The 13,786-nt window shown below is 31.2% G+C and overlaps 1 protein-coding gene across 1 annotated transcript in view; it reads right to left on the bottom strand.

Annotated features, from left to right (window-relative positions):
• LOC111626318 (sodium channel protein para-like) overlaps positions 1-13,786 on the bottom strand; it is a 303,413-nt gene that overhangs the window by 189,258 nt on the left and 100,369 nt on the right. The window contains exon 2 of the mRNA XM_023369639.1: positions 7,837-8,034. Within this exon, the coding sequence (XP_023225407.1) occupies positions 7,837-8,034 (198 nt within the window). The remainder of the gene's footprint in view (positions 1-7,836; positions 8,035-13,786) is intronic.

Here is a 13,786-nt window from a genome sequence, read left to right as displayed (position 1 = left end):
ACTATATAGCTTTCAGTAACGTTTTCGAACCAACAGTTCTTCTTCAGGTGTAAAACAGACAAATGAAAGAAAAATTTGATGGAACAGTTCTTTTTGAAAGAGTTTTGAATCATAATTCAGAGGAAACCCGTGCAAGCATTATCAATGTTGTGCACGTGCCTTCCTCAGAAGTACAAAAAATTCAGTCTTATCATCCATCATATATAAGAGTTTGCCACACCACTGATAAGGATAACTCATCTTTACTGTTAATACATTTACTGTGCTGGGTTGTTTTGTGTATATAAATCACTTCCATCCAGCGCAAATGGTGTAGCTGGTGCGTGGTGTGGATGATCTTGGCCTTGTCAAATAATGGCTGTATACCCAAATATGTAGCGTAACGTGCCAAAGCGGTTGTAAACCTCTTGTGGAGGATGTCTGCTTTATGCTCTTTAAGCCTCACTCCCAAAGATTGCTTATTTAGAGAAACTGTACACTGAGATAGCTAAGAAGAGACAAGTCACCATTGCATTTAGAAAATGTCCTAGTATTTTCTGAGCTCCTCCGTAATGTGAAAGATATTCCTCAACAAGACATGCTACCTGTGGTTTACACCATCCCTATTAAGGATCATAGGTGTGATGAAGATTTAGTATACTCCGTCCAGGACCTCACACTAACTCCATTCAACACTAAACTACCAATAACATTAGCAATAGATGTAGCCCATTTGGACTTTTTGGAGTATTGTAACACCAAATGCCAAATGGAACAGAACGACCTATAGAATTTGCCTCCAGATTACTATCATCTGCCGAATGAAACTATAGCTAGATGGATAAAGAGGCTATTGCTGTGTACTGGGAATGTAAGAAATTTTTTGATTATGTCTATGGAAGGAAATTTACACTTATAGTCGACAATAAACCCTTGATGACGATACAACATCCTGACAAGAATGCTATCTATTTTGGCAGCTACAAGAATGCTAAGATATGCACACTTCCTTTCCAACTTTGATTATACCATCAAACATAGGAAATGAAGTGAATATACAAATGCTGATTACCTGTCATAGAACTCTATACCCTTAATTAATTAAGAAGGAAGTCCTGACAGAAAACCATGATACTTATAATGACACTGTCGTTAAACATATCTCAACTGGTACTATCACTGACAAGGAAATTCGAAAAGAATTATCAATTGATAAGGAATATTACATCAAAAACGACATTGTCAATGGCCATATGTACAACCCTGAAACATCCACACACAATGACATCCTCTTTAGAGGACATCAAGTTATTGTCCCAAGAAGTTTACAGCCAGCAATCCTGAAAGAACTACACTCTACACACATAAAAATCATCTGAATAAAAGCACTAGCCCAAAATTATTGTTACTGGCATAATATTGACTCTGATCTGATATCAAGAATTTGGTTAAAATTTGCAAAGAGTGCTGTGACATTAAGAAAAATCCAACAAAAGCTCCAATACACAAATGTTAAAAACCTCTACAAAAAACTGGCAACAATACACATCAATTATGCAGGACCATAAATCATTATTTCTTTATTGTAGTTGATGCCAAATCAAAATGGCCAGAAATATTCCATACAAAGAAGGCACTAAACACATCCATCATAATTCATTTTCTACATGAAGTGTTTGGTCAATTTGACCTACCTGAGATTTTAGTAAGTGATAATGCAAGTATTTTTAAGCCACAAGAATTTTGAGAGTTTTGTTTAAGAAATGGAATCTGTCAAAGCTTAATAGCACCGGGACACTCAGCCACAGATGGCCAGGCTGAAAGATACTGTCACCTTAAAAACACACCTCAAATGTATAAAGTATGAAAGTGGTACTCCATATCAGAAGCTCCTTGAACTACTATTCCGATATAGAGCAATTCCCTTATCTAATGGGAAAGTTATTAGAGCATACAATAAGAACAACACTACATCTGCTCAAACCTCAGGCAAAAGCTTCTCAAAGGAATTTAACGAACAACCAAAATTCTACAAATTTTATTGTTTGGGATATCATGTACAATCCCAAAATTACACAACTTCCAGTCCTTGAAAATATGGTATCATAGCTGAACGGCTAGGTCGTGTCCATTACTTAATTGAACTCAATGATGGTTATGTAATAAAAAGGCATTACAATCAACTATGTCTACGTGAAATTAACAAACAGACAAATCCTATTCAGATAGGATTTGATTTCAACTAAAAGAAAATTGACAGATGTAACAATATAGTACACAATACAGTTTTATCTCCAGCTAGCACTAGTCCACACCCAAGCACAATTAGCTATGATAAAGGAATTGTAACGACTTTATCCAACCAAAAGAAGACAATGATGAAAATAAATTCTGAACAGACTGCAGAGAATAAGGAGGGAGAATTTAATTGAAACAAACTCAAATGAATCAAAACCTCAATGATCAACACGAATATGAAAACCAGTACAACACCTAAATCTCTAAATGAACAAATCATAAACATTTTCTTAAGCATGGGAAAATTGTCATATATGTAAACCAGAAGACAATAACTTACATTGAATTGCTCCTTGACCTGGTCAGGCAACCTTTGACCTTTTTGTCATATTCTTTGTCTATAACCTCAGTCATGCACTATCTGTGGCTACGTTCAAATCTGTATGCACAATATTACGTTTTTGTATATTAATAAAGTTTTAGTTTTATATGTTTAACAAGGTAGTCGTTTACTCTATGGATATAATGGTTCCACAAATAGATTGTTACAATAAAGGCTCAAGGAATACAAATACAATATCAACAATAATAAACTAACAACTACTTTGTTACAGTTTGCAGCAGAGCTCAGGGTGTCTGTGATACTAGATGAATCTAAGATTGTAAAATCAGCCTTTGATGAGCAGCATTTAAAATCACTCAAAATATTAGAGAACTACAAAGCAACATTAAAAAATGAATACATTAATTGTAAAGACTCTTATTCTCTTTCCAGTGTCTGAAGTTCCTTCTTCGACAATCCCCTAGAAACAAGGAACAGCTTTATATGGAGAGAAAATATAAATTATTAGAGCCTGATATGTATTTAATTATATTTAATAATAATTTTTCTATTTAAATTGCATATTGTATTTTAAAATGTACAGTACTTATTATTTTTATGGATTGAATATTTTAAATTTAAACATTAACATTATTGAATGAATTTAACATTTGTCTGTGGAATTTTAGAATAATTCATTTTTTGAAAGCTAATGCTAAGCCTGAAGCAGATTTATGAATAAACCAAAAATGTGAGTTTGTTTATCTTTACTAAACCCAAGATTGACAAGTATGAAAAATGTGGCTTTAAACTTAGCTGTTCTATCATTTGATCTTTGAATTATGAATAACTTTCATTTATGTCTATTACTGTTGTAAGGAACCAAGTCCGAGCGTTATTTTTAGTTACTTTTTATTTTGCTTTTTATTCTATTTTTGTTTGCGGCTTATGTTTTGTTAGGACGAAGGATTTCCTCACCACTCACCTTAGAAACTCAAAAATAGAAGAGAAACCAACTCACCGACAAGAGAAAAGCGCCTTAGATAAAACTCGTGCACACTTGCGCTCCCGAGCGGAAAAAAGTAAGTCTGCACCAAGAAAAGGGGGGGAACCCCACAAGCACAACTTAGGAACTTGCTAAACCTTAAAGAATAAAACATCCCGAAAATTGTCAAAAAACATAATGTAAAAGGTTAGCGAGTATTGTCGAAAAATAGGCTGCCAGGCAGAAAAAAAAGTTTACTGTTAGTGATAAGTATGTAAATGAGGGGAGTGATCTCACTTAGAATTGTGATGTCACCTCACAGTATAAATCCTGTACCTCAAGCGAAGATGACCGAGGTGAGCTTCTGTTAGCAACAAGCGAGGTGAGCTTCTGTTAGCATCAAGCGAGGTGAGCTTCGTAGCAGCGAATGACAAGAGGTGTCTGATAGTAATAAAGGTGTTCCAAGGCGATTAGAAGTTATTCGATTTGTGAATCGAAGAAAGTCTTGAGAATTGAGGAATAAGGTTCCTAGTATATTGGAGGTGACGGTTAGGACCTTAGTTCATAAGAATTGGTGTACATAAGTTGTCTTTAAATTTTTTGTTGAATTCCAAAGGGGAATAGATTTAAGTTAGCAAATAGATTGATTTGAGTTTTGTCAGGTTGATTCTTATCATTGATTATCTTTGAATAAATTTGTTGTTTGATTGTTACTAATTTTTGTACATAGTCATTATTAGAATTATTAAATATTGGATTGTTTTTGATGAACTTTGCAATTATTTAATTCGGTGCACACTTAAAGTCCAGGCCTGGCACATTAATGCAAATCCGCGTAAAGTACCTGTTAGATAATGGCTATTTCCAATACACAGTTCATGTTGATAATCGTTGTAAAAGGCGTAAAAATAATTTAGTACTTTACATTGTAATTTGTTTCAAACTTAAATCAATATGTTCAAAGCACGTTGTTTCTTCTGTTTGAGAACATTAAGCAGGAGTTCAATTTTCATTTTTTTTACTTTTTATTTAATTTAAGTTGACTTACGATAGCATTCACAAGAACATTTGATTAGCCCCAGAACAATAATTTGGCATTAAAAAATCAATAGATGAACATATAAAAGGTAATCCAAAAACAGTAAATATAATAAATACAAATATGAAAAATAAAAAAAATTACTATAAAATACTGAAATGTAAAAGACATTTTTCAATGTATTTTGAAAGTAAAATGTACTGAAGATATTGACACACTATAATCCTAATATTTTTGAGAAAAAAAAATAAAACATAATTTACAAATTATACTTAGATGAGTAAAAAGGGCATGTATAAAACTGACTCTCTGAGTTGAAAGATAGAATATAAATAAAAATATACATTAGCGCATCATTTATCCGAATCAATTGGGGACTGAGGTTGTTCGGATAACTGATTGTGTACGAAAAAATATATTAACCTATCCTGTGTTGTAATTTTTCTCCGTTGCGTGTCGCTTTGCGTTGAATTTTTGTCGATGTTAAGCCTAATATAAACTTTTTAAAATAATAATTGTGGCTATTGTATCGTTAAAAATTATTTCTTTATTTTTTACAAACAAAATAACTATATTGAAAAATATAAAAACCAAAAAGAATATACTTTAGAAGTTGATCTAGTATCGAAAGCATTTGATTCAGCACGACACACAGTCCTCAGAAAAACACCACACAAAAGTGCCAGTGCTGCCATCTAAAACACACACAACAACAAATAATTAAAGCAGCCCAAGATATAACCAAAGATTGCAGCGCCACAGCACTAGCGAAAATTTAAATTTGCCAACTGGAATTCTTTCGGATAACTGATGTTTTGAATAACCAACTTTCAGATAAACGACACTCTACTGTAATTTGAATTGTTAAAATATTGTTAAGATATTTATAAAGTACTATCACAACAAAATAGTGATTTTGTTGTGTTGTGTTGCAGTCGATTTGTTTAGAAGTGCTAGATTTGTTTTGCAGTGGCGTGCCGTGACATTTGATGATAGGGAAGCTGTTTCTGTAAGAAGCTGACTTCCAGGGGCAATCAGTTAATTCTTTAAATATATTTTTTTAACTTCATATTTTTTGTTATTTCTAATTTTAAGTGCCTATTTTTAAAAATTTTATAATTTTTGTGCCTTTTTAGGTGCCAAAAACAATCTTTTTTAGTGCCTAAACATCATCAGACTACATATAGTCATATCACTCAGAAAACAGTAACTGTTTGAAAATTTGTTGTGATGAACACTTTAAAGAATTTTGAAATTCTTTAAATATCCTGTTGTTGAACTGACTTTGGAGAAGATCCATACAATCATTAACAAGCTGACAAAAACATTCCTTAATCAACTTTTATTTTAATTCAAAGTCAGACTTCTATTTAAAACAAAAACTTTTAAACAGCTTAATTAATGCATCTTTCATAGTGGTGAAATTTGAATGGTGAAAATGTTTTCAGTCTAATTAACAGGTCATCCTCAGTCATAAATAGTTGAGATTGGAATGTCAAATGAAATTGCATTTTTCAAATTTTAACTGGTTAAATGTACATTAATTAAGCTAAACAACCACATTGTTCAGATCACCCTTAGCTTTTAAACATACAAGTATTAGATTAAAGATAAGTAAGTCTAACAATTGTCTCTTTTCATCTGTTTGTACCAACTCTTTATTTTTAAAACTACTCATTCTTTCTTCTTCCTTCCCAATATACATTTTACTTTCTTCATTATTTCTTATTTTCAAGACCCTTCAAACATAATCTGTTTTTGGAGAAACCTTTGTTCTTTATTCTTACATGTAAAACAAGCCCAATATATGTTAATAATCAAACAATACAGCCAGATTCTCATCAAGCTATAACATGGCTACTTAATAAATAAGATACTAAGAAATTTTTCTTCCAGAACATTCTAAATTCAATTTATTTATTTCTAATTATTAAATTTAACACAAAATAGTAGTAGGGCTACCAACTTCAGAAGATTTGATTCCTAATGATAATGTTAAAAGCAAAATTGCCAGATAAGATAATCATGTATTATTTATTAAATCTACAATTTCATGTTCGTTAAAATGTCAACAGTCATTAAACCTAAAAATACCACACCACACCACTTTGAACGATTTAACACAATTTCCCTAAAAAATCATAGAAAACATCTGAGAACATTATAATCTAAGAAACTTGAACATATCTTCAACTATCTTGAGATAAAAATAAATTAGGAATTTGATTTTCTCAGCTACTACTAACATAACATAACATTACTAAATAGCATAACTGTTTTATTTGTCCAGTAGTACATAATTTTTATTTTTACTTTTTAGGCATAAAAATTTTAATTAAAAAAACTAAAGTAGCAATATATAGAATAAAATTAATTTATTATAATAATAAAGTCAATTTCAAGTATTATAAGACATTATGAAAAATACACTAGAGCATCGATTATCCAAATCAATTGGGGACTGGGATTGTTCGGAAAATCGATTTTTCGGATAACCGATTACGTACAAAAAATATATTAACCTATCCCATGTTGAAATTCATTCAAATCCTGGCACGTCCTTAAGTACCTTCTCATGGTCGCNTTTTTTTAACTCCTGTCAACTATACAGAACTATCATAAAAATATACCAGTAAATTCTTATCAGTTCAGTTAAGTTATAGACTAAATCTACTCATGATTCATGTAATCGGGCAAGGACGGCAAAATATCTAGCGGGCAGGTGACTCAGAACCAGTCCTGGATAGAATTGGATGCGGTATATGTGTAGCATCCACCCGAGGTCCTAGGCTTCCACCGGCTAAACTGGGTGAGGTTGGTGCTCTGTAAAGTGCATGCGCAAATCTGGCTTCTTGTATGCTGACAATACAGCGCTTCCACTCTGCCACTAATATTCGAATATACAATAGCAATCTTAATTTCTTTTTTCACGTGTAGTATAGAAATTTGTAATAAGATACATAATGTGGTTATAATAAAATATTGTGCAATTATTTTCATATAATTAAAATTAATATGTATTTATTTTTTAGAAAATACAAGGGAAGCGGCACATCCACTGCTTCCAATGATGGCACACCACTGTTGTTTTGACGTTTTAATGTGACCCCTAAATGGGATGATTGTATTCAAAAAGCATTAATCAAATTAGTAATTCCACTCCACCAGAAACTCTTTTAGTGTTTTTGTCTTTGTATATAGAGATAAGTGATAGAGTTGATAGGCATACTAAAAATCAATCAGCTTATAATACATACATCACAATTCACTTACCAATCTTCTACGTTCTACAGCTGCATTATATTTTTCTTCTTCCAGAAGCGCATCTTCCTCTTCCTTTTCAGCTCTTTTTTGTAATTCATCATATGACATGGCAACAATAGCCAAAATGAGATTCAATAAATAAAATGAACCAAGGAAGATGATTATGATGAAAAAACATATATGCCAGGGACCTGCTGTTCTTAGCACCTATATAATAAACAAAATAATAAAATTTTAAATTCTTCAGAGTCACTACTTTGAAAAACTATGTTAATTTAAATAACAAATATTTAATAAATTCAAATAAATTATATACAGTAAACCTCTGATAATTCAATTTAACAAGGAGCAAACATCATCAAAGTTTAGAATATCCAAGTTAGCGGGATGTTTTCTCTGACAATGCAAAAAAATGAGAAGATGGATATACAGTACAGTAATTTATTACAATCAGCTCTATACGTAAGTTTTACTGAGTTTTAGATTATACTACTGAATTTATTATCACAGGAAATGAGATAAAAAAAAATCTCATGACAATGTATAGCATATGGCAATGTACAATCTTTAGTAACTTAGCAACTATATTAATATAATGAACAATATCACAAAGACTTCTGAATATCAAAAACACTGTAAAGTATTAACCTTTTAGCAGAGTGGGAACAAAAGAAGCATGACCTTGTCAATTGGACCCACGTGCGGTCGGACGTTAGACCATTTGCCATATGGTAAACAACTAAATGTAAACAAGTGGCGAACGTTTATGTAAGCTTCACTCTCGTCAGATGACGGCGGACCCGAGTGTAAGCTGTTCGGGCAAGAAGGGGTTGCGATTGGTCGGAAGTCCCCGTCCAAAAAAAAACCTTAAATTGCAGGGCAAACAAGAGAAGAGGGAGAGAAGGGCAAGAGACTGGTACACGGTAGTCTCCGGCACTTGGAATACCCGCTGAGCATAGAGAGAGCGTTCTCCTCTGGTAAACATCTCAGGGATGGGTTAGTGCAGAGACTGGGCTGACCGTGCAGTTAAGCCAACTCCACGAGCTAACTGAGGCCTCTCCAAAGTTTAACATTTCCCGGAAAATCAATCTAGTACATGAGTCACCACGTATTGTTATCCTGTATATATATTATGTTTTTGAACTTGTACTTTCTGCATACAGAATCTGTAAATAAACTGTAAATATTAACAATTTGAGTGTGGAGGTGTGCTTTCCATCGAACTTGGATCACTACATTGAATCGTGATACACACGGAAACCAACTCAACGAGACAGAGTTTGGAAAGAACTTCACTCAGATCTTCACTAACACTCATTAATTATAATAACTCATAATTTTTTTATTGTCATGAAATTTTAAAATTACTGTACAGTTTTTTGAAAAATTTCTCCAAGTTTAGCAAAATCTGTATTAGTGAGTGTTTACTGTAATTTAATACCCACAAGCCAATTTCAATCCAAAATTTACTTACATATTTTAAGTATTATAAATCACAAAATAAATCAATAGTTACTTATTGATTATATCAATACTAAAAGTGAGAATTTGTAAAAAGGTACACTTGAAAAGTTTACATTGTTATAACATGACTGACTGTTTTAAATATTCTTATAAACATTAACAATAATTACTTAACAAACAATAATTACTTGAAAAATGAAGAAACTAAATTATTGATCAGTCGAAATAATCAATGTAACACTTTCTAATCCAGTAATTTACTTTACTCAAAACTTTACAAACGTAAACATGAAGATCATATAGCCCAATTCTTGATTAATACCAAACAATCTGCCAATACAATTGGGCAGATCTTTGGTACTTTACAAACGTTTCTGACTAAATTCGATAGGTCTTCTTCAGTCCATAACTCATACAAAAACATATTTGGATATGTAATTTCCAAATAGTTTTAAAAAGGCATTTGGTGGAGCCAGAATTTTCATCAATGCAAACGTTTGAGAAAACATTTTACAAGAGACTTGTTATAATTCAAATTCTAACCAACTTAAATATTCAAAACTTATTCCATTCTTATACCCAAATAGCATATTTACCTACAAATATAAGCCAACACAGAACTAATATATTATAATTCAAATACAGAAATAAAACTAAATTACTATACAGCAGTACATAATATTAATCACCTGGAAGGTATGAAAGAATGCTGTGCCTGATTTTTAAAAATTATAAAAGATTTTCCATGCACTTGAAATGCTTTCTGTAACTTTGTAGTTGTATCTTCCTTTATTAGTAGAGTTAAAAATTGCCAGATGTTCATGTGCTCTTGTGTGCTAAATTATCTCTTGCATGCAGAATTTTAGCATTTTCAAGTTTATCTCTGGCTCACTTGCAAAGAAAGCCAAAACTGTAGCAAGTTTATTTTTCTCTATGATGAGACTAGTTTACTGGTTTTATTAGTTTATTTAGACTATTAGTCCTGTGTTGGCTTAAAATTCGTAATTCCATGCACAGAAAGCTAGAACTTCTTTAAATAAGTTTCACAAAACCTTTTTACTAGCTTTGTCCAGGTTCACAAAACTTGTTTAATGACCTTCTTCAGGTTCAATCAGCATTGAACCTGAAGAAGGCCATTAAACATGACTGAAAACGTTTGTTTTCTCAAGAAACTGCTAGAAAATGTGTAAAAAGGTTTGTGAAACTTATTTAAAATTTGTATTTAAATATGTTATTTGAGTTACGAATGGAATAAGTTTTGAATATTTACAAGTCTCTTGTAAAATGTTTTCTCAAATGTTTGCAATGATGAAAATTTTGGCTCTACCAAATGCCTTTTTAAACACAAAACGACTTCTAATAACTTAATACTGCGTTGAGTAACGGTCAAGTTTGTTCCAACGGTCAAGAGGAGACACCGTTTAGTCACCACCTGAAGCAGACCTCGGTGGATGTCGAAAACATTCGTGAAGTTTGTTACGGAGACAACACTGTTATAAAAAGGTTTCGTGGATTGTTATTGCCTTTTTAAAACTGTCCTATTTGGAAATAACATATTCTATGAATTATGGACTGAGGAAGACCTATCAAATTACGTCAAAAACATTTGTAGTTTTGAGTAAATTAATTTGCTGGATAGGAAAGTGTTACACTGATTCTTTAAATTTAAAAATATATGTAAAATACCAAACTCAACATTTTATACAAAAAATGTTCAATTACATTAAAGATCCATATCATCGAAGTGTTAATGTTGAAATAAAATAACAACTTCCTGCAAAGTTTACCATTACTATATATTATCACAGGAAATAAGATAAAAAAATATTCTCATATATTACAACTCTACTGTAAGTTCTTAAAATGTGGTGTATGTTTGAAAATAACATGATAGAATAATCAGTATCCATTGTTCAAAATACATTAACAATTAAAAATTACGTGCACAGCATAGTTTTGCTCTTTGGCTGTTAACAACAAAATTTACATACAACTAAAATTTCAAGTTTAGGAAAATGTCTATTTTTTTTTATTAAGAGTCTGTAGATTTATAGATTTGAAATTATATCTGAGTGAATCTAAACTTTGGTCAAGTAGCTTAATTTTATCATTAAGCTAATTGACCAAAGTTTTAAGGTGCCTATTTTGGACATTTAGGCTTTTTAGCACCTTGTTTTGACATTAATGCTTGTTATTTGCCTTTTCTTTGTTTGAAAAAAAAATCAAAGTGTAATATGAAATATGGTCAAACCCCATATGACATTATCAGTATATACAAAGTTTACATTAATGCAGTGGTTCTTAATCAATGCATTAATATAACCAGTTCTTAACCTACCTCGAGTATTTCACAAAAGAAAAGATTTTAAAGTTTTTATTCAAGTTTATTCCCATTGCTATATTCGTAGATTGTTCCATGTTTCTATTTTATACAATATATTAAAGTTTATTAGTTTATTGCTTCATTGTTTCCTGAGAAAAATAAACATGAAATTGCTTATCAATTTTTGAATGTATTGATGCTAATGCTCCATGTAATAAAAAATATACAAATGGTGTTCCACAGCCTCAGATAGGTTGAGAACAACTGAATTAATGTGAAATAAATTTGTGATCCCATGGATGAAGATAGGAATTTCATTGTTAATGAGTTTGTATTAATCAAAATGACAATTTTTAAGTTTCTTTGTCTTTGTATTAATGGGGTTTGACTGTAGCATAATTTAAAAACAATTCACTTTGTAAATACACTCAATTAAGTTTCAAGGAAAAATGATAAAACACTAAACATACTATATTTCCTCTGAGAATGCCTACTATCAAATTGCTGCCAGCCTCCTTAGTCTCTGAAAGGGAAACTGCCATATAAACATATCCCTAATATGCACCATTCTGGGATTACTCATTTTTCCATCTAAGTATTAGGTTATTATAGTATAAGAAATTTCTGTACAGGTAATGAAATTCAAACTTTTTAGAGTAGAGACAGGAATTTTGCTTCTTTCACAATATATGTATGAATAAAACCCAAACATAGATATTATAAGCATTATGGTGCTGGTGCCAAGCTAAATATTGCCAAATAAATGCCAATGTTGGACAGCTGCCAGTCTCTAATAAACACTAGGTTTGAGTTTTTCATTTGGTAAATAAATGCTGAAGCATTTATTAAAGGAAATATGATGATATATTTAATTTTTAAAAACAGATATTTTAAATATTTATATTATTTTTAAATGAATTTAATCTATTATTCTTTATTACGTTTAAAAACAGTTTTACTAAGTGACTTAATAGCAAAAAATTATCATATAGTGTTTTATTCATCTACTTATATTAAGCATTTCTTTCTTAAAATTTGAACTCAGTGTTGTTCATTTTCACTTCCTCTGTAAATTATACATAATGCCTAAACAAAAATCTTCAAAAATGATGTTATAACAACAGTGGATGTCACAGTTCAGATTGCTATACCATGAATGGCACACCTATTCTGTTCCAGGTCTGCAATAAAAATGTAATTCTAATATTTCATATATGTTTCATATATGGAAGAAAAAAGATTTTTATAATGACCTTTGTCACATTTTTTGCTAGTGCAAATATTCCATGGAATGTTATTGAAAATCTAACAATGAGAGCATTCTTGGAGAAATACTGCAAGGAAGTCAAGCTGTCTGAGTTGACTTTTTGAAAAAACTGACTTGGTTGTCTTTATGAAGAAAATTTACAAAAAATTTAAAAGGACACCAGAGACTCTATTATATGGTTTTGGTAGATGAAATGACAGATTCAACAGAATGGTCATTACAAATTTATTAGTTGGAAAAGTGAATCAAAATGAATATGGTAATCTATATCTTTTATTCTCAAAGCAGGTATAAAAAACTAATGGCTAGAAATATAGCTTACTTCATAAATATAAAACTGAAATATAGACTCTATCATAGCATTGAAGACAAAAATGTACTTTTGCTTCATTTTTTAGAAGCAAAACACATGTTGCTTCATACGTGACCTTGGCAGGAAAGTATTTGAAGGCCTTTTATTCATATCTCCTTTACTTAATATGCCTTGTACAAGGTCTCCATTAAGTTTGCAAAGTTCAAAAATGTTTTCCATGTTTGAACACATTAATTTCTATTAAAAAGGTGTTTTTGAAATCCCCTTCTAGAATGAATGTTTTTGAACAAAAGTTATCAAATATGCCACTATCATCTAAATCCACTGTAATTCACTGAAAAATTGGGTTGAAGGCAGCTGAATGTTATTGCTAAAAACTTTGAGAAAATTGTAGGAATAGTCAATGAGTTTTTAGAAAATGATGCACAATCAATAAAAAAAAAAAAACACAAAGCATCTTACAAGAAAAAGAATTTGGAAAGAATTTAGTTTAAGTGAATTCACACTTTATTTTTCTTGCAGATACTATTCACCAGTTAGAAGCAAGAGGTTTGTCTTTCTGAGTGAATGGCTTTGTTTTTGCCTGCAAAGT

This window comes from Centruroides sculpturatus, unplaced genomic scaffold (assembly GCF_000671375.1).
Source record: "Centruroides sculpturatus isolate CEXI.00-Female unplaced genomic scaffold, Cexi_2.0 scaffold322, whole genome shotgun sequence".
In the NCBI taxonomy this organism is placed as follows: Eukaryota; Metazoa; Arthropoda; class Arachnida; order Scorpiones; family Buthidae; genus Centruroides; species Centruroides sculpturatus.
The sequence above is the reverse complement of the archived record's forward strand: the minus strand, read 5'-3'. Positions and strand labels throughout refer to the sequence as shown.